General features: G+C 44.5%; 3 protein-coding genes across 4 annotated transcripts in view; 2 read left to right on the forward strand and 1 right to left on the reverse strand.

The window, feature by feature from the left end:
• The window catches only part of CLXN (calaxin), a 25,549-nt gene extending 23,243 nt beyond the window's left edge, over positions 1-2,306 (forward strand). Inside the window, exon 6 of the mRNA XM_073333964.1 lies at positions 1,042-2,306. Coding sequence (XP_073190065.1) covers positions 1,042-1,092 — 51 coding nt within the window. The 3' untranslated portion in view covers positions 1,093-2,306. The remainder of the gene's footprint in view (positions 1-1,041) is intronic.
• On the reverse strand, positions 1,437-9,359 carry RBM48 (RNA binding motif protein 48). Its single transcript, XM_073333963.1, has 5 exons — positions 9,216-9,359; positions 5,672-5,862; positions 5,251-5,396; positions 3,159-3,727; positions 1,437-1,614 (listed from the first exon to the last, which is right to left on the reverse strand). The coding sequence occupies exons 1-5, from the start codon at positions 9,324-9,326 to the stop codon at positions 1,528-1,530; spliced, it is 1,104 nt and encodes a 367-aa protein (XP_073190064.1). The 5' UTR covers positions 9,327-9,359; the 3' UTR covers positions 1,437-1,527.
• Positions 9,360-9,571: 212 nt separating this feature from the next.
• PEX1 (peroxisomal biogenesis factor 1) overlaps positions 9,572-17,832 on the forward strand; it is a 53,980-nt gene continuing 45,719 nt past the window's right edge. For both annotated transcript variants that reach the window (XM_073333965.1, XM_073333966.1), the window contains exons 1-2: positions 9,572-9,827; positions 14,237-14,380. In XM_073333965.1, coding sequence (XP_073190066.1) covers positions 9,699-9,827; positions 14,237-14,380 — 273 coding nt within the window. In that variant the 5' untranslated portion in view covers positions 9,572-9,698. The remainder of the gene's footprint in view (positions 9,828-14,236; positions 14,381-17,832) is intronic.

Consider the following 17,832-nt stretch of genomic DNA (forward strand, 5'->3'; position numbering starts at 1 on the left):
TTTATTCTGACTCAGAACAAAACCAACTTTTGAAATCCATCATGAAAAAGGATTACTATTACTACTATCCTCTGCCCAGCTGTAGTATTTATCTTAATTTTAGAGCTAAGGGAAACAAAAGCATTAGATTAAGTGACTTGCCCAACCTCATATAAAGTTGGTGACAAAACTGGACTGAAAATCCAGGTCATCTAATAGGGGGGAGGGATAGCATAGTGGTTTGAGCATTGGCCTGCTAAACCCAGGGTTGTGAGTTCAATCCTTGAGGAGGCCATTTAGGGATCTAGGGCCAAAATTGGGGATTGGTCCTGCTTTGAGCAGGGGGTTGGACTAGATGACCTCCTGAGGTCCCTTCCAACCCTGAGATTCTATGAACTCCTACTCTGCTCTAGTTATTAAACCATGGTCTTGCTGAAGCTTCAGATCAACTGTTACATGCTTGCAGCTTCTATGCTTTGTGTACTATGCCCTACAAAGCATGTAAGTTTTTTTAAAAGGAAACTAGGGCTCCAGTAGAAAAGGAGAGCACTCTAGTGCATATTAGCCTGCAGCTCCAGACCCAGAAGACGTTTGGATATGCTCTTTATGGTCCTGTAGCATTAAAAAAAAAAAACCACCAAAACAAGCACCTCATTTTTTTTTACTTTCCTTAAGCCAAGGCAAAACAGCATTCTCAATGCAGCCTTTTTTTTTTTTTTTAACTTCCGATGTTCAAAAATCAGGCTATTCCCATAAGTAGTATATCGAGTGATAACTATGTATATGTATCCTTTGGTTTCCCAAAGGAACCATCACTTTGAATGTTCTGACTTAAGTTCTTGGCCATGAAGCCATTTACATTTAATTTCCATTATCAAAGTGCCAGGTGGCATTCAAGAAATTGGAAAGATGTTTTCAAATGTTCAGTAATTTGTTTACTCTTACAAGCCTCAATTTAGCACTATTATTTTCTGAATACCTTTCATCCTTTCTTAAACTAGTTTAACAAACTTATTTTGTTTTACAACTATTTTGTCACACTGTCTCTCATTTCTTTTACAGAGCAGCATGGCATTTGAAATGCAGGCATTCCGAGAAACTGGTGATATGTAGCTCTGCAACTGGAAAACTGCTGTAAAGGACAGTTTCTCTGCATCAGTTTTCTTAAGACAGTAAAAACAGCAGCAAGTCAGAACTCTTACTTTAATACTACATCTCAGCATTCCTTAACTTCAGTATAACTGCTACTGAAGAAATGGGTAAGAGGATAACAAATGGCTTTTAAAGGAGTTAATGTTTCATGAGGTATAAAATATTATCTGTGTGTCTGGCTACTGAGATACAAGAGTGCTACTAATTATAGACACGTTTAATGAAATGTCAAAAAATACAAAATTTATAATCATGAATGTTTATACTACTGCTAGAAAATACATTATAATATACAGATAATTTAATATTTCTTTACCTCTGACGTCACAAAAATAAAAAAACTTGAAATTCTATCCTTTAAAGGCAGATGGACACCAAAGATGCTGCCTGCGGTATCTATATTCTTCTTCTCTGCTTCATCGGTGGCTTTGTTTGAGTATCCTCTGGCTTTTCCCCAGATGATTCTGGAACAGAAACTGCTACCTAGTTTAAAAAGGAAAAAGTCCAAAATCAGTAAATTGTAATTATTCCTGATTCTGTTGCTTTTAGAATAAATGTCCCTGAATGTTTATGTAACTTTGATATTTGAATTTTAGGAGCAATGTACAGTATTTGTTCATTGCAATTATATTACAAGCTTTCCACCACACAAAGTTGTAAGTGAATGTTACGCACAAGCCAAATTAAATAATATTTTTAATTCTTAGAATGACAATATGGAATATTGGGAAACAGTACAGCATCAACAAGCAAGTGAATCAGTGACAAACAACTTGCTGTATTTTAACAAATAATTGATTTTAAAGGTTTGGTAATGATAGAATGTTGCACACTTTCGTTATGTGCATCAACAGTAAAGGAATATCGAAGTATAGTTTAGCCACCTGAAAGTAAAACTGTAATATGGAAAAAGGAGGAAGTGCTTTGGAATAAAGTGGGTTTTTGTTGTTGGTTTTTTTAAGGTGATGTGTGATTCATTAATTGATTTAGCAATTTAGTTGCAGTTGAGCCCCTTCAAATCTACATAGCTTTCTGTATTGAAGGTAGCAGTCTCTGTTTCTTGATTTTCTTAACTTAAGCCTACTGAATACAAATAGTATAATAGTAAAAGAAAAACGTTTACTATTGCATGTTACCTCATGTACAGTATAACAATTCTTATTAAAGGGCTACTGTACTATGAAAAGTGACTCTACTGTCCTACTTGTTTAACCCCTTTACTGTTCACAGAAAATGAAAATAATCCTGAACCCCTCATTGTTATATAGCTGTTCAGGTAAAATATTTCACCTGGGGCAGTATGCAACACCAATGAAGAAAATATAAATAATTTCCAAATAATTAAAAGGCAAAGAAAAGGAAATTCTAGTAAAACACAGTTCACAGCATCTGTATGCTTTTGTTTCGTTCAAAATGAATGCAGACTAAATCATACAGCAGAGATTTAAATGATGTCATGCTGTCTGCCATAAACAAGATTGTGTTAAATTCTTCAGAGTCTAAGTCCAACATTCTGAAGATCTCTAAAATCTAAATATGTGGTCAGCTGCTTTAGATACTCCCAACAGCAAGGAAAAGTGAAGTGTGTGGGGAAAATGAATGAATATGGAAAACGAATAGTATCTTGATGTTACTTTTATTTCCAAATATGACAGAGGCCTAAAAAACAAAATTGTATAAAATGAAAATACTTCAACAGCACAAAGTTGGTGCAGTATCAAAATGAATCAAAGTATTATGATTAAAGGGTTAAAAAAACCCTTTGGTTTTAGATGCTTTTTTAACATTTGGCCTGATCCTGAGAGGAGATGAGAACTTGTGACTGACTTCAATGGGCATTATGGGTGCTCACACTTCTCAGAATCAGGCCCCATTATTAACAAATTGCTGGGAAAATATCCAGTATATTGAGGTAAATTCCTATATGGCCCCATAAATACATTTTTAACGAACAATGAATATAAATGTATGTTTAAAAATCAAAATTAAAAGGGTGGTGGTGTTTTTTTTTTTAAAAGAGTGCATACCTCCTTTAGTTTATTTCGAATTAAACTTGCTGAAGTATTCAATGAATCATCATCCATGTCCACTTTTGGTATTTCTGGTAGCCGTGGACCAATAATGACTTCAGTACTATCCGAGTCTATTCCAATGAAGTCAATTTGATTGCCTTGGTCTCTCTTTCTCTTTCGCTCTTGCAGTTGAGTTGTTCGGGGCATAAATCTCCCAATTCCGTTATCGGAAGGAACTTTTCTTTGCAGCACAAGAGAAACGGGTGTGTTCATATGTCCCCCCTGTTGTGCACTTTGAGTCAAATGTTTACTTTGGCTGAAGTATTCAGAAGTTTCAGCACAGTTATTGACATATTTAGGGAATGCCAACGCACTCTGAAAATGACCTCCTGAAGGACATGCTGTGTTTCTTGACGAAAATTCACAAGATGGCTTGTAAGAGTAAGGACAACATACAGATGGATCCCAGTTACCAGTATTTGCATCAGCTACACTGAATCCTAAGGTTTCTGGTTGAAAGTCATGTTTGGAGTTCTTTGAAACAGTCTTTTTAGGCTCCTGTATCTTCTTTGCCACAAAATGAACTTTAACACAAAGAGGTAGTTTGATTGTTATTATATAACTTCTCTAAATTATATACAACAAAGAAAAGCATTTATTTAGCATTGCTGAATTATAGTGAGGCTGAGCACTAGAGTCAAGATTTTATAGCCAGTTCCAGTCTAACCTCAAGTTTCACTTCCATTATCTTTCTGGCAATCCAGACTTCATTCCATTAAGTGCAAAAGTGTTGATTGCCAAAGCAATTGTAGTTCATGATTAAGGATACAATTTGGTCATAACAGGAACAGATTCTGTGACTTTACCTGACCTCTGTGACTTCTTCGGCTCCAGCTATCAGCAACTGAAGTCGGGGCTGGAGCTGGAGCCGGGACTGTGAGCCCCTACTCCATATGGCTGTGGCTGGCGTTGGGGCTATGCTCCTCATTCCCGCAGCTGGGCTGGAGCCAGGACTGTGTGACATTCCTCCCCACATGGCTGGGCTGGAACCAGGGCTTTATGCCAAAGTCCCCCACCATGGGATTGTTAAGTAAAAGTCACAGACAGGTCACAGGCTCCTGTGAATTTTTGTTTATTGCCCGTGACCTGTCCGTGACTTTTACTTAAAATAACCATGACAAAATCTTAATCTTATTCATGATTATTAGTAAGTGTGAAATCACTAGAGTTCAGAAAGTCAAGACAATGTGTTCCTGACACCTATTCTATATAAACTATTTCCTCTTTCAATTATACTGCAGAAGTTCACTGGGGCAATTATTTTCCCCAATCAGAACCAAAGCATCTGAGCATACAATGACAATATATGAAACACATGGAGCCTAAACTCTTCATAAAATCTAGGGATGAGATTCTATGGTGTGCTTCTTGGAGATGCAGCACAGAACTCACAGCTCAAAGTAGAGGGGCAGGAGGAGGGAGAGGGAATGTGGCTTTAAGTCAGTTTTGTGCCCTTCCAATTTGGGCTGCTTAGGGTGTGGGGGGTGAAGCCATCTAAGCTACAGTAACTCCTGGGGCTGTCCTATGGGCTACAACACAGTCTGGAATCTCCACAGTGCTGCATGCTGCAATCCCACCATTGACATAGCTCACCCCCACTATGTCCATCACCAGTCCCTGCACTGGAGGAATTCTCTCCTTGGTGGCTCCATGATTTTTAGGGCCTGTTTACACCATTCCAGCCCTTTTACCCCACGTAAAGGAGTCAGAATAGGGAAAAGAATCTCACCCCATGTTTCTTAGCCATGCTTATGTTTCTGATGAATGAGATCACACACAATGAAAACCGAGGAAACAGAAACATTAAAACCTGTGCATTTCTTATTCCCCTATTGACCATCTTTTGTGTGGCTTTGATCATTTAGAATCCACTAAACAGTGAAGTGCTTTTCCATTCTGCTCTTAAAGTATTGAAGACAGACGCGCGCGTTTTGCAGCAAAGTAAATATGAACAATTAACTGTAAGAGTAGACACTTTTACTTTGCCAAAACATACCCACAACAAAAGTGATATTTTAAACTTTCAATAGGGTGTCCAATTACAAACCTCTATTACTTGTTGTTTTTGCTATATACTTTCTCCTGTCTTGCAGCTTCTCCCTCGTCTCTTGGACTGTTTCAAATTCTGGAGCATAACACACATGAAGCAAACTACCAAAGAAACTCCGTTCATCCAGTTTTCTCTTGGCTACCCTAAACAAAAGGAAATTGTATTCAAATGTTACATTACTCCAGCGTTAACACAGTTCACATTTTAACAAACACATTTGAGGATCACTGATAGTCTCTTGGTCTGTTTGTAATAAATGTTTCAGTTGCGACACAATGAGAAGAACACACCATTCTTATATGTACCAAATATATTTATGTGGGATGAATATTTTACTTTAATCTCAAGAAATTTACCAATATTAAGACACCAAAGATTAAAGAAATGGAAAGCAGACAGATGTTATCTGCTGCAATACCTTGCACTCTGTAATTTTTGGAATTTGATAAGATAAACTTCTTTAAATTGTTCTGCTGGATACTCATCTAAAGCATTGTACTCTTCAATGGCACCATATAATGCAAATTGTTCCACTAATTCCTTCATAACACCCAAAGCAGGAACTCCCTGTATTAGCAAATAACGAGATTCCAAGTTGACAGTATACACCTGAAAGAAATAAAAACATTTAAATACATTCATACTTTTATCTTGCAATAAAACATTAAATACCATATTCAAACACCTCAAGTAATTTTCTTATCTATTGGACCTAAAGCCCTCTTAGAACTTTGAAAATTTTAAAACATCTACCCTTTTGATTTTGAGCTTGGAGTATTGTGGGATCCCAACAGGAGTTTGCAAGAATTCCATGGTCAGCAAGGACCTCCTCATCAGTGAGTGAGGATAGAACTCAATCATTCTGATCCAAAAGCAGGTGTCTACCATCTGAGTTAGGGCTTATTTTTGAGCAGGTCTGATCCAATAAAGAGCAGTGCTATAGTCTAGCCAATACATTGCAAATTCCTTGCAACAATGAACAGTTGATTTTCTGGACAATTATCATGTGGCACTGGCAAACTTAAAAAGTATTCCTGTCACATCTTTCTTGGTTAGCAACATGGTGAATTTACATGGGGAAAATAAAGTATCCCCAGTCGGAGATCTTAGTAATACTAAGAACAGACTGCTCTGCAAATTCAGTGATCATGTAGCACATGTGCACTGGGGAAGCATTAGATACGAGATATTCAGAATAAAAGAGGTTTTCCCCATTCAGCAGGTTACGGGGGATTAGAGAGCATTCTGACTCTGTTGCATAATGAGGCATCTATTCCTTGAAAAGCTCCACATCTGCTCAATCCATATTTAAATCATTGAAACTCATTACAGTTAAGGTCAAAATGCATTGTCAGTGAATCTTTCAAGAAACTTTTTGAATGCATAACCCACATTAGTCTTCAGTACTCTTCTTTTTCTGTTGTTGATCATTGTGTTTTTACTTTCCTTCTCTCATACACCAGAGCAATTATTTTATCCATTATCCATGGGATATCTTAGCTAGTAACTTCTACCATACAGGTTTATCTGCAGATTCTTTGATAGCATCTTTCAGACTTTTCCAAGTCACTTGGTCTTTATTTGCATTTGTCAGGGTTCCTTCCCCACTCTGAACTCTAGGGTACAGATGTGGGGACCCGCATGAAAGACCCCCTAAGCTTATTCATACCAGCTTAGGTTAAAAACTTCCCCAAGGTACAAACTTTGCCTTGTTCTTGAACAGTATGCTGCCACCACCAAGCGTTTTAAACAAAGAACAGGGAAAGAGACCACTTGGAGACGTCTTCCCCCAAAATATCCCCCCAAGCCTTACACACCCCCTTTCCTGGTGAGGCTTGAGAATAATATCCTAACCAATTTGTTACAAAATCATCAAAGACCCAAACCACTGGATCTTGGAACAATGGAAAAATCAGTCAGGTTCTTAAAAGAAGGATTTTATTTAAAAAAAAGAAAGTTAAAAATCATCTCCGTAAAATCAGGATGGAAAATACTTTACAGGGTATTCAGATTCAAAACACAGAGGATCCCCCTCTGGGCAAAACCTTAAAGTTATAGAAAACAGGAATAAACCTCCCTCTTAACACAGAGAAAATTCACATAAAACAAAAGATAAACTAATCCGCCTTGCCTGGCTTACCTATACTGGTTGCAATATTGGAGACTTGGATTAGGACGGGTTTGAGAAGATGGATTTCAGTCTAGCCTCTCTCAGTCTCAAGAGAGAACAAACACGTAAACAAAGAGCACAAACCAAAGCCTTCCCCCTCCCCCAAGATTTGAAAGTATCTTGTTCCCTAAACAACCATTTTTTCATGGTTTGTATGTATAAGAACATCTTTGGTATTTTCCACAGTATGCATCCGATGAAGTGAGCTGTAGCTCACGAAAGCTTATGCTCAAATAAATTGGTTAGTCTCTAAGGTGCCACAAGTACTCCTTTTCGTGAATACAGACTAACACGGCTGTTACTCTGAAACCTGTTCCCTTATTGGTCCTTTGAGTCAGGTGCCAGCCAGGTTAGCTGAGCTTCTTAACCCTTTACAGGATGTTGCCTCTGGCCCGGAGGGATTTTATAGCACTGTATACAGAAAGGTGGTTACCCTGCCCTTTATATTTATAACAGCATTAATGATCCACAACACTTCTTTGTAGTGACTTTCCATCTCATAATTCCTCAGAGCTTCAAGGTATTTGAATTTGTGTAACTTTTTCAGTTTGATATTCTGTTTCTTCATTACCAATCTATGATCTGATCCACAATCTGCGCTTGGCAAAACCGTAATCTTCCTAATACAATTTCTATACCTATGGTTGATAATGATAAAATGAATTTGGTTTTTATTCATCCCTTCCTGGTGATTGTCATGTATGCTTTGTGCTTTCTTTTTGTTGAAAATAAGGACCGCAGATAATGAGATCATGTGTCTCTCAAAATTCTCTGAATCTTTCTTCTCTGTCATTTCTTTCACTGGCACCAAATAATATCTGTGACAATTGGCCTTTTTCTACTTCCACTTTTGCATTCCAGTCTCCGATAAGAATTACCACTATATCTCTTTCCACCACTGATCTCCATTGCTTTGAAGTTTTCACAGAATTTTTCAACATCCTGTTCAGAATCTGCAGTTTCTTGGGACATATATTTGAATAATCATTGGACATGCTTTTACTGCTATTATCATTACAGGTTCAGATGATAGATTCACTTATTCAGTCCTTTCAGCTATAGTTCTATCTACCATAATTGCCACTCCTTTCCCACTTCACAGTCCACCTGCACTGATAACTCTGTATTCTTTGCTGCTCAGAAGACTTGTGACAAAGTCATCTCCACCTATACAGAACATCTCAATCCTATTGTAACATTTCACCTTTCCATTTGTCCGCATACATTGGGTGCTTCCTGGGTTGATTCAGTCCCCTTACATTCCTGTAGTCACCAGTTTCACATGTCTGGCCATGCAGGGCACCGGTTCACACTGAGGGCCAGTCAGATTACATGGCAGTTGGGGAATGTTAAATTGGGTGATTAAGGGTACCCACATCCCGCTAGGGAGCTAGGGCTGAGCCCCTGCTTTGCGGTGCCTCAGGGTAGCATGGCAGCGTCGAAGGAGGGCTGCGTTCGGAACTGGGACAGAGACTGATGAACACAGCTCCAGGCGCTGCAGCACTGGGACCAGGGATGATGGGGCTACACCAGTGAGGACGGGCGGCGGCAAGAGCAGCCCGTAACCGGCTGCGCGCCAGGGGTTCCTGGGCTGCGTCCCGGCGAGGGGGGAGCGGCAGGCCGGGCTGTGTTCCGTACCCTGAGGGCGGGTGAGGGCATTTGAGGCAAGACACTCAGAGACTCCAGCAGCCCTGAACCCCGCAGCGCGCGTTTCCCGGCTGAGCAGAACCAGGCGACCAGTCCCTGTCTGACCAGTACCCACCCCACACAACCACCCAGAGCCCACTCCCACCTTCACTGCGCGGGGCCTGCGCCCCTCCCGGTACTTGGCGCGCGAGTCGCAAACGTCCTGCTGCGCGTGATGTTTACAGACACCCCCAACTCCATCGCCAGGCGCGGCCATCTTCCCACCTTCCCCCGCGCGCCACAGCCAGGCAGCACCAGCAGATCCCCGATAAAACAGCCAATCACAGAAACGGGGAGCGATTGCCGTGCTCTCATTGGTTCCGGGCGGGGAAGTAAGAGAGAGATTTCGACGGGCCAGACAGCACCAACAGAATCCCTTGAGAGAACGGCCAATCAGAGAAATCGGGTGAGTGTCGCACGCACTCTCATTGGTCTGTGATGGGCCATACCAATCCCGCTGGAGGGTGGGGGGCAAGGTAGTGAGGGCTCGTGCTTCCTTCTCTCGGTCCATAGTGGGTAACTCTAACCTGGGCGCGGAGCGGCCGCTCGATGCTGCCGGGGCGCGCCGGCGTTGGGTGCTGCGGGCGCGATGTGGGGCAGCGGCTATCCCGGCGGAGGGGGCGCGGGAGGCGCCGCTGTGACTGTCGCCTTCAGCGGCACCCGGGACTGCTTCCTGCACCTGCCTCCTGTGCTGGCCTCCCACCTTCGCCTGCAGCAGGTACCGGGGTGGGCCCCGTCCGGGCTCTGGGCGGAGGGGCCCCTCGGAGCGGCTCTTTGCAGAGCCCCGTCCCCTCTCCCCACCAGCGCCCTGTCGCTGGGGTGACAGCGAGGCGCTCTCCTCCAGCCCTCATGGCTTCACCCCTCCCCCTCATCGCTACGGTGACACTGCGGCACTACCCCCACTCCGTTAGACACCCCCTCAGCCTGCCAGCATCCCACTGCCATGGCGACACTGAGCCCCGCAGTGCTAGTGACTCCCCCCTCACCATGACGCTCGCCCCTCCATGCCAGCGATGCCCCCAATGCCAGTGATACCCCAATGCTGGCACCTCCTCGCAACGCCCCCCCTCCATGCCAGTGATGCCAACACCTCCTTATGACATTCCTTGTGCACCAACAACACCCTCTATGCCAGTGATGCCCCCCAATGCCACCATCTCTTCATGATGCTCCCTAATGCCAGTGATGACCCCAATGCTAGCACTCCCTCATGATGCTTCCACTCCATGCCAGTGGCCGCCCCAATGCCAGTAATACCCTAATAATGCCAGAACCTCCTCACAATGCGCCACCAATGCCAGTATGTCCTCACAATGTCCCAGAGCCAATGACACCCCCAGTGCCAGTGATGTCCCCTAAATCAGTGCCTGATGCCAGCTGCTCCTCATGATGCCCCTAATGCTATCTGCCCCCCAATGCCAGCACCTCCTCACACAGCCCCTCCCGTGCCAGCAACTCCTCAAGATACCTTCCCTTATGCCAGCGACAATCTCCAATCCCAGCACCACCTCACAACACTCCTTTAACACCACTGATATCCCCCTCAACGCCAGTTACACCACCCAATGCCAGCACTCCCCACAATGCCCCCCTGATGCCAGTGATGACCCCTGATGCCAGCACCTCCTCGCAACATCCTCCAGTGCCAATGATGCCTCCCCGATGCCAGCAGCTTCCCACAATGCTCCCCCTCCTTGTCAGCAATGTCCCCTGATGCCAGCACCTCCTCATGATGCCCCCTTGTGCCAGCCTCTCCTGACATTCCCAATGCCAGCAACAGCCCCCCCCATATATCAGCACCTCCTCATAATATCCCCTGACACTAGTGCCTCCTTATAAGGAGCCCCTCAACACTAGCAATGTCTCTGACGCCAGCATCACAACACTCCCTGATGCCCCCGACTCCAGCATCGCCTCACAACACCCCACTCAGTGCCGCTATTGACCCCCTCAATGCCAGTGCCCCCTCACAATGTCTCTCTTGATGTAAGCAGCACTCCCATGCCAGCATCCTGTCATGATGACCCCTCAAATCCAAATATCCCGTCATGATGCCCTCCCTCTAGGCAAGTACCCCCTTGTATCTGTCCCCCACAATGCACCCCTCAATGCCCCTTTAATATCAGCAACACACCCTGATGCCAGTATCCCCTCATGATGCCCTCTCTCAGTGCCAGCAACGCCCCCTTGAGACAAGCACTTCCTTGTGACAGACCCTTGTGACGCCAGTGATCCCTCTCACCACCGCTCCATGACACCAGCAATGAACCCCACAACACCAGTGCCCCTCACAATGCCCTATTCAATGCTAACAATGCTAGCAGCACTGCCCCTTGATGCTACCGAGCCCCTTCTTCAACACCAGTGTACTCTCCCAGTGCCCCCTTAACTACAGGAGCACCCCTGGATGCCAGTGATACCCTTTTGCAACACTCTGCACCATAAGCGACAGTCTCCTCTTGTTGTCAGTGACCTCTCACAATACCCCCCTGTTGCCGCTAGAGCCCCTCACCACTAACATCCCCTTCCAGTGGCGTGGAGACCCAAGCCTGTAATATTCTAGGTTGACATGACAATGTCTTGTTGGGCAGAGCACAATGTGAAGACCATGAAGCTGTGTTATGTGCAAGCCATGCTTAGACCATGGTAATCCCAGATAATTTGGGACAGGGGCCATGTTTGGACTAGGATCCTTTTGGCCAGTTAGCAAAAGCCCCCATCCATCTGGAGTCTAGACTTTGCTGTGTGCTCTCTGTTATCACAGCCAAAAGTCAAACCAGGACTCTTGTGGTCCACAGGTTGCTGGAATGACTCTTGGGTAGAGTTGTTACCATCCACTCTGAAATTTACAAGCACTTGGAGAGGACTTTGGGCATCCCTGATGTTAGGACCAGGAATACAGTAATGTATACTAGATCAGATTCCTGGCTCATCTAGTTCAGTATCCTGTCTGTGGCAGTGATCAATCGCTGATGTTTTAGAGGAAGGTACAAGAAACATAGTAGCTGACAATATAAAATAACTTTCTGTCAAGTTGCCTTCAACTCTTGTTGACTTGTCCAGTGAAACAAAACAAATGCAACATCATATCATGTTTTTGACATGATACAATCCTCCTCTTGTCCCTGTCTCCCAAAAATTGTAGCTTGGAATGTCATCCCTGTTTCCTAATGCCACACAGTCTGCCTATACTCATCCGAATCCCTCCTAATATTCTACATCTTTACATTTTCCACACTCCAACAATTGCTTGATAGAATCTAAATTAACTAGGGTGACCAGACGTCCCATTTTTAAAGGGACAGTCCCATATTTAAGCCCTCCGGTGAGCTGCAGTGGTTGGTGAGTGCAGGCAGGCGCCAGCGGAGGCCAGTTATGTGTCAGCTCTGCTGCCCACCCATCAGCCCTTTATGTACTTCCCCTCGTCCTCTCCTTGTTTTGCCCCTTCACTCCCCCAGCCCTGCAGCTCCTCCATATGCCCCCAGTGGGGCACGTCTAGCTCCCAGTGCTGTGCAAAGAACCAGCCCCTGGTCGGGGTGCTCAGCTCACTAACAGCCTGGCCGGCAGGCTCCTTCCTTCCCCCACTGCCTCTGGCTGGGCAGGCACCCCAGGAAAGCCCAAGACCCTCTGGCCCAGGGTGCTGGTCAGGAGGAGCCGAGCCCTACATATGCCAAAGCCCCGCATAGTGTTGGCACAGGGAAGCCTCTTTGCCTCTCATCTAAGCTATGGAGTGGCGGGGGAAGCAATTTTCCAGCCTGTTCATGCCCTGAACCTGCAGGTTCCACAGTAGCTGCCAGGGCAGGGGCTTAGCACCCTCTTCGCCCACCCTTCCCCCTGGGTCCTGCCCTCAGGGAGCGCGGGGCTGCTCCATCCCCTAGGCACCCTCCTCTGCTGAGCCACCTCTCTGGCTGAGTTCACTGAAGCCCCTGCAGTCCGGTTCCCTGGGCCCTGGTGCACTATGCATCCTTAAGACTTAACACTTCCTGCCCATGCTGTACCCAGGGGACAGGAGGCAGCTGGGTTATGTCAGTGGCCAACAGCTGCCTGGATGTGTTAGCTGGCTTTTGACATTGTGCGGGCAGGAAGGGACAAGCTGCTTCCAGCCACATGGAAGCAGTAGAGGTGGGGGAAGAAGAGATGAGCTCTGCAAAGACACAGGCCAGGTCATCCCTTCCCCCCTCTTTCTGTCCTGCAGCTGGAAGTAGCTCCCGTCCCTTCCCTCCCGGACAGTGCCAAAAGGTTGCTGCTAGCCACATTCTGGTGTGAACCCTGGCAGAAATCTGGGGGCGGGGGGGATGTGACCCTGCATGCCCCCCTCATGTGTTGTCTCGGGAAGACGCAGTGCCAGGTACCAGGAGAGGTGGGTCTATCCCGGGGGCCCACCAAGCATGGAGGGTAAAGGAGGGCAGGGAGGGTCAGGTCAGTCAGTCAGTCACCCCCACTGTGTGAGAGAAGTGTACAGGAGTGTGTGTGTCACCCCTCCTCCTGTGTGTGGGGGGGAGGGAGGGTGTCACCCCTCCCTATGTGAACTCTAAAGCCTTAAAGGTAGGAAGGTAAATAAAAAGAATTCAACTACACAGTATTTCTTTTTAACAGGGGCTCAGTGAACTTGATGCTAATTTAAACGTTTGTACAATTGCCATTGAATTTGTTTGAATATAAGTAATGTTACCAGTTGTCCCATATTCAGCATAGGGAAATATGGTCATCCTAAAATTAACCTTTAAAGGAGAACTGACAAGGTGCATATATTGGAGTACCAAACAGGTTCATAACCTTTTGTGCATATAAACCTCTTTTTTTCTACCTTCATTACTTGATGTTCCTATTATGTATCAAAGCAAGGCCCCAGTAATCAAATCTGATATATATAGGGAGACTCTTGCACCTGCACAGAGAGCCCTATTCAGATTTGCAATGATTCAATGTATTACAGTGTATTTCTGTATTACTAGTGCTAAGATCCTACATTATTCATTAAAATGGGACATGACAAATCCAGAAACAAATTACACATTTCTGTTCATTTTGTATTCGGAAGATTTTGTCTATATTATTAGTCAGAATGAGGATAATTTAATTTCAATTGTTTGATATTAATGTTGTTCTGTTCTCTGAAATCAACAGGGTCAGGCTGTGAAAGTCTCCTGGGGTCACCAGCCTATATTCTTGAGTTGGATGGAAATCAGACATTGTGGTCACCATGGTGAAAATATTGCTGAAATTAACAGACACCTAGCAGAGAAACTTGGCATTACAGAAGGAGAGCAGGTTTGGAATGCACTTTAAAAAAAAAAAATCTGAAGGAATAATGCTTTACAATTTAGGCTCCAATCATGCAACGTGTTCCATGCAGACAGGCAGATCCCCACTGTCTTCCCTGGGGCTGTATGTGGTAAGAGGTGTCCACTCAGATGAAATAAATTGCAGGAATGGGGTCTTAAGCCCCATTCCTGCAAAAATTTACCCACTGAAATCAGTAGATCTACTTATAGGGTATACAGTTTAGTATGTGGGTAGGTCTTTGCAGGATTGTAGTCTGAGTGTGTAGTGAAATGTTAATTTAAAGGGAAAGTATTTTTAAAAGAAATAAAACAAGTTTGGAATTTTCTCATGGTAATTGTTTGTTTTTTCTTCAGTTCTTATCATTTTGTTTATATTTATGCTCTTATTCCTAACTCATATGACATTCTTTCTGCACTGAGACTTCGACTCATTTCTCCTTGCACACATGTTGCAGATTTGCTGTAAAAGGATCTGCCTTTTCTCACTGTTTAGACCAGATCCCATAGTTCTTCTTGTGATTCCTGTTACAAAAAGAAGTTGGGCAGGTGCCCAGGAGACAGTACACGACCAGAGTTTTGTCCATCATGTGACTGTTAATCTTTTCAACGACACAATGTTTTGGTTATGGCAGGTGGAAAATTAAATTAACATGGGCAGAAAAGTATTACTTCACACACAGCTATTCTAAGTATATTTCAGATATGATCATAGAATATCAGGGTTGGAAGGGACCTCAGGAGGTCATCTAGTTCAACCCCCTGCTCAAGCAGGACCAATCCCCAATTTTTGCCCCAGATCCCTAAATGGCCCCCTCAAGGATTGAACTCACAACTCTGGGTTTAGCAGGCCAATACTCAAACAACTGAGCTATCCCTCACCCAAAACTTTATTTATAGAAAGAAGGCACAGCAGGAAACATTTTTGACCAGGCAGTGTGGCACCTCCACTTGTTTGCTTTTTGAAAATCATTACTGGAAAGCTAATGGTTATCTGGCCACTGGACTATAAAATATCTTGTTGGGTCAACAGCAGAAGTAACTGGAACATTTTTATGACATTGTATAGCTGGTAAAGTGGTTATTTTAATCTCAACTGGAATTGTTTTATCCTGACTCTAGATACAATAGTTAAGAAAAGTAGCCCATAGAATATTGTGAAAATCTGCAATTTTCCTACTGTTCACAAGATAATGATATTGGCTCTTCTGATGAGTTATAACTAGATTAGGGTACTGTTGCCCCCCTAGCTGTAGTCGTGGCCAGATTTTTACACATTTATGTTTATTTAAGATACATAAATGCTAAATAAATAAATCCTCCCAGTTATCCTTTTAAAATCTGGAAATTACTAGCTCACAGAAGAAAATCCTTATGAGCAACCTTCAGATCCTAGCAAAAAATTCACCAAAAAAGATGCCATTAAATAAAGTCTTCTGTCCTATCAAAGGAACAAATTAAAATAGATGGCCCCACTATCCCTTTGCCTTCAGGAAGCATGTGTTTATCTGCAGTAATAGTATTCCATGAAAAATATTCCCTTTTATTTACTGTTGTATGGAAGGGAAAGGATATTTCTTATTTGTATTGCATACATTGAAACTTTAGGATCCTTCAGGGTTTAAAGCCAATTGCTTCTTTTGGAAAAACTGATTTGACTCTGCAGTTGACGCTGCAGTTGCACAGAGGACAGAGGATTAGAAATTGCCTCATTTTAAGAGAACGTTATTTAAAGAAAAAAATGTTAAGATGCCAGTATCTTGAAAAGTGCTACTCTTTGACAAATGGAACTTTTGGTAAAAATCACCCTTTATTTTCTTCTGTACTGACTGGCTTCTCTGAAGCAATCTGCTTCTCCCTGAGCTACATCAGGTCCCAGCATTCTTTCTGATGATCAGCTCGTACCAATGAGATGACCAATTCCTGAAAGTTGTGCTGTGGAAGTGATACTTCTGTGAGCCCACTCATAAAACTGTAATTTTTCCTTACAAGTGGATAACTGCTTCTGCCTTATATAACTGTATACAGTTATTTATACTTTTGAGCTTTCCAAATTCCACTATATTTTTAGGCTAATTCAAAATTTCAGAAACACGTATTTAGAAACTCTGCTCTGTTTTTGTTTGGTTTTAGTTAGGTTTTTAAAAATACTTCTGTAACCTCTATGGTGATTGCTGTGTTCTTGGTATGCTTTGAAACTTGATTGATATTTAATCAACTAATACTTTTATTGATGTTGCTACTTCTTTTCACTTTGTACCTGCTGTGTTGATTATAGGGGAATGCGGGGGTCTATAGTCTAAACATGGCACAAAAGAAATCACGTACTATATTTTACTCCTGGGGAAATTCTGCAACACTGTGCAGGCATGTAATTCAGGTCCCTCCGCAGATTTCTTAGCTTTCCAGCAGAAAATGATGGGGAAGCAAAGGGAAGCCGCAAAAGTGGTCACGTATCCTCGTGTTTTCCAGCATGGGTAGTGGGTATCAGGCACAGGAAGGTGTTGCCTTCCCAAACAGCCTGAGATCCCCCGCCCATGCTCCACCCCCAGACCTCAGCCTGCCTGCTGTTCGCTGGAGCAGGCAGGCTGGGGGGTCACAGTGCGCCACCGGAGCCGTGTGGCGCCACCAATCCTCCCGGTGCGGCTGAGGCACGCCGACCAGGGGTTGGGCCCAGTGGCACAGCCTGGGGAGGTTGGGGCCATGCTGCCTGGTGCTCTGGGGCCCAGGGGGCTGAGGGCGCTAGCCTAGGGTAAGGGCCAGCAACCACAGGGGGCGGGGGAGGACTGGGGACGCTGGGCAGGGGTGCTGCCACTTCTGGGAGTGCGGAGCTTCCTGGCTGAAGGAGGGTTCAGTTCCAGCTGCTGACTCTGCAGCTGGATGCTGCCTTCTGGGTCCTAGTGCCGGTCATGGTCCCCATTCTCTGTGCTGGGAGCCTTCCTATTTTCTGTACTAGTGTGAGTGTCTGTGGTGGGGCAGGGCAAGAGGGATGGGGTGGGGGAAATGAGGGTTTTGTGCTGGGTTGGGAGGAAGAAGCAATGGGGAAAGAAGGGGGGTAGGATAAGGGAGGGGGATGTGGGAGTGAGAGGAGGAGGATAGATGCACAGGGTAGTGGGGAGAGGAAAGGGGATAGGGACGGGGGGGAAGCAGGAGCCCGGAATGCGGTGTCCCCTCAGCAGCAGGGGCTCCCCCATTAAGCAGGACCATTGATTCCCCCAACTTGATGAGCCCTCCCCTGCACCTGGACCACCCCGAAGAGCCCTCCCACACTCAGACCCTCCTGTCAAGCCCCAGACCCACTCACCCATATCCCATCTGCCAAGCCCCAACCACCTTCATCCGGCTCCCCTGCAGAATTTCATTGCCCTTGCACCCAGAACCCCGCAACAAGCCCCTATGCATCCATCTCCCCCACTGAGCTGCCCATACCCAGATTGCCTC

Source organism: Lepidochelys kempii, chromosome 2 (assembly GCF_965140265.1).
Source record: "Lepidochelys kempii isolate rLepKem1 chromosome 2, rLepKem1.hap2, whole genome shotgun sequence".
NCBI classification, from domain to species: domain Eukaryota; kingdom Metazoa; phylum Chordata; order Testudines; family Cheloniidae; genus Lepidochelys; species Lepidochelys kempii.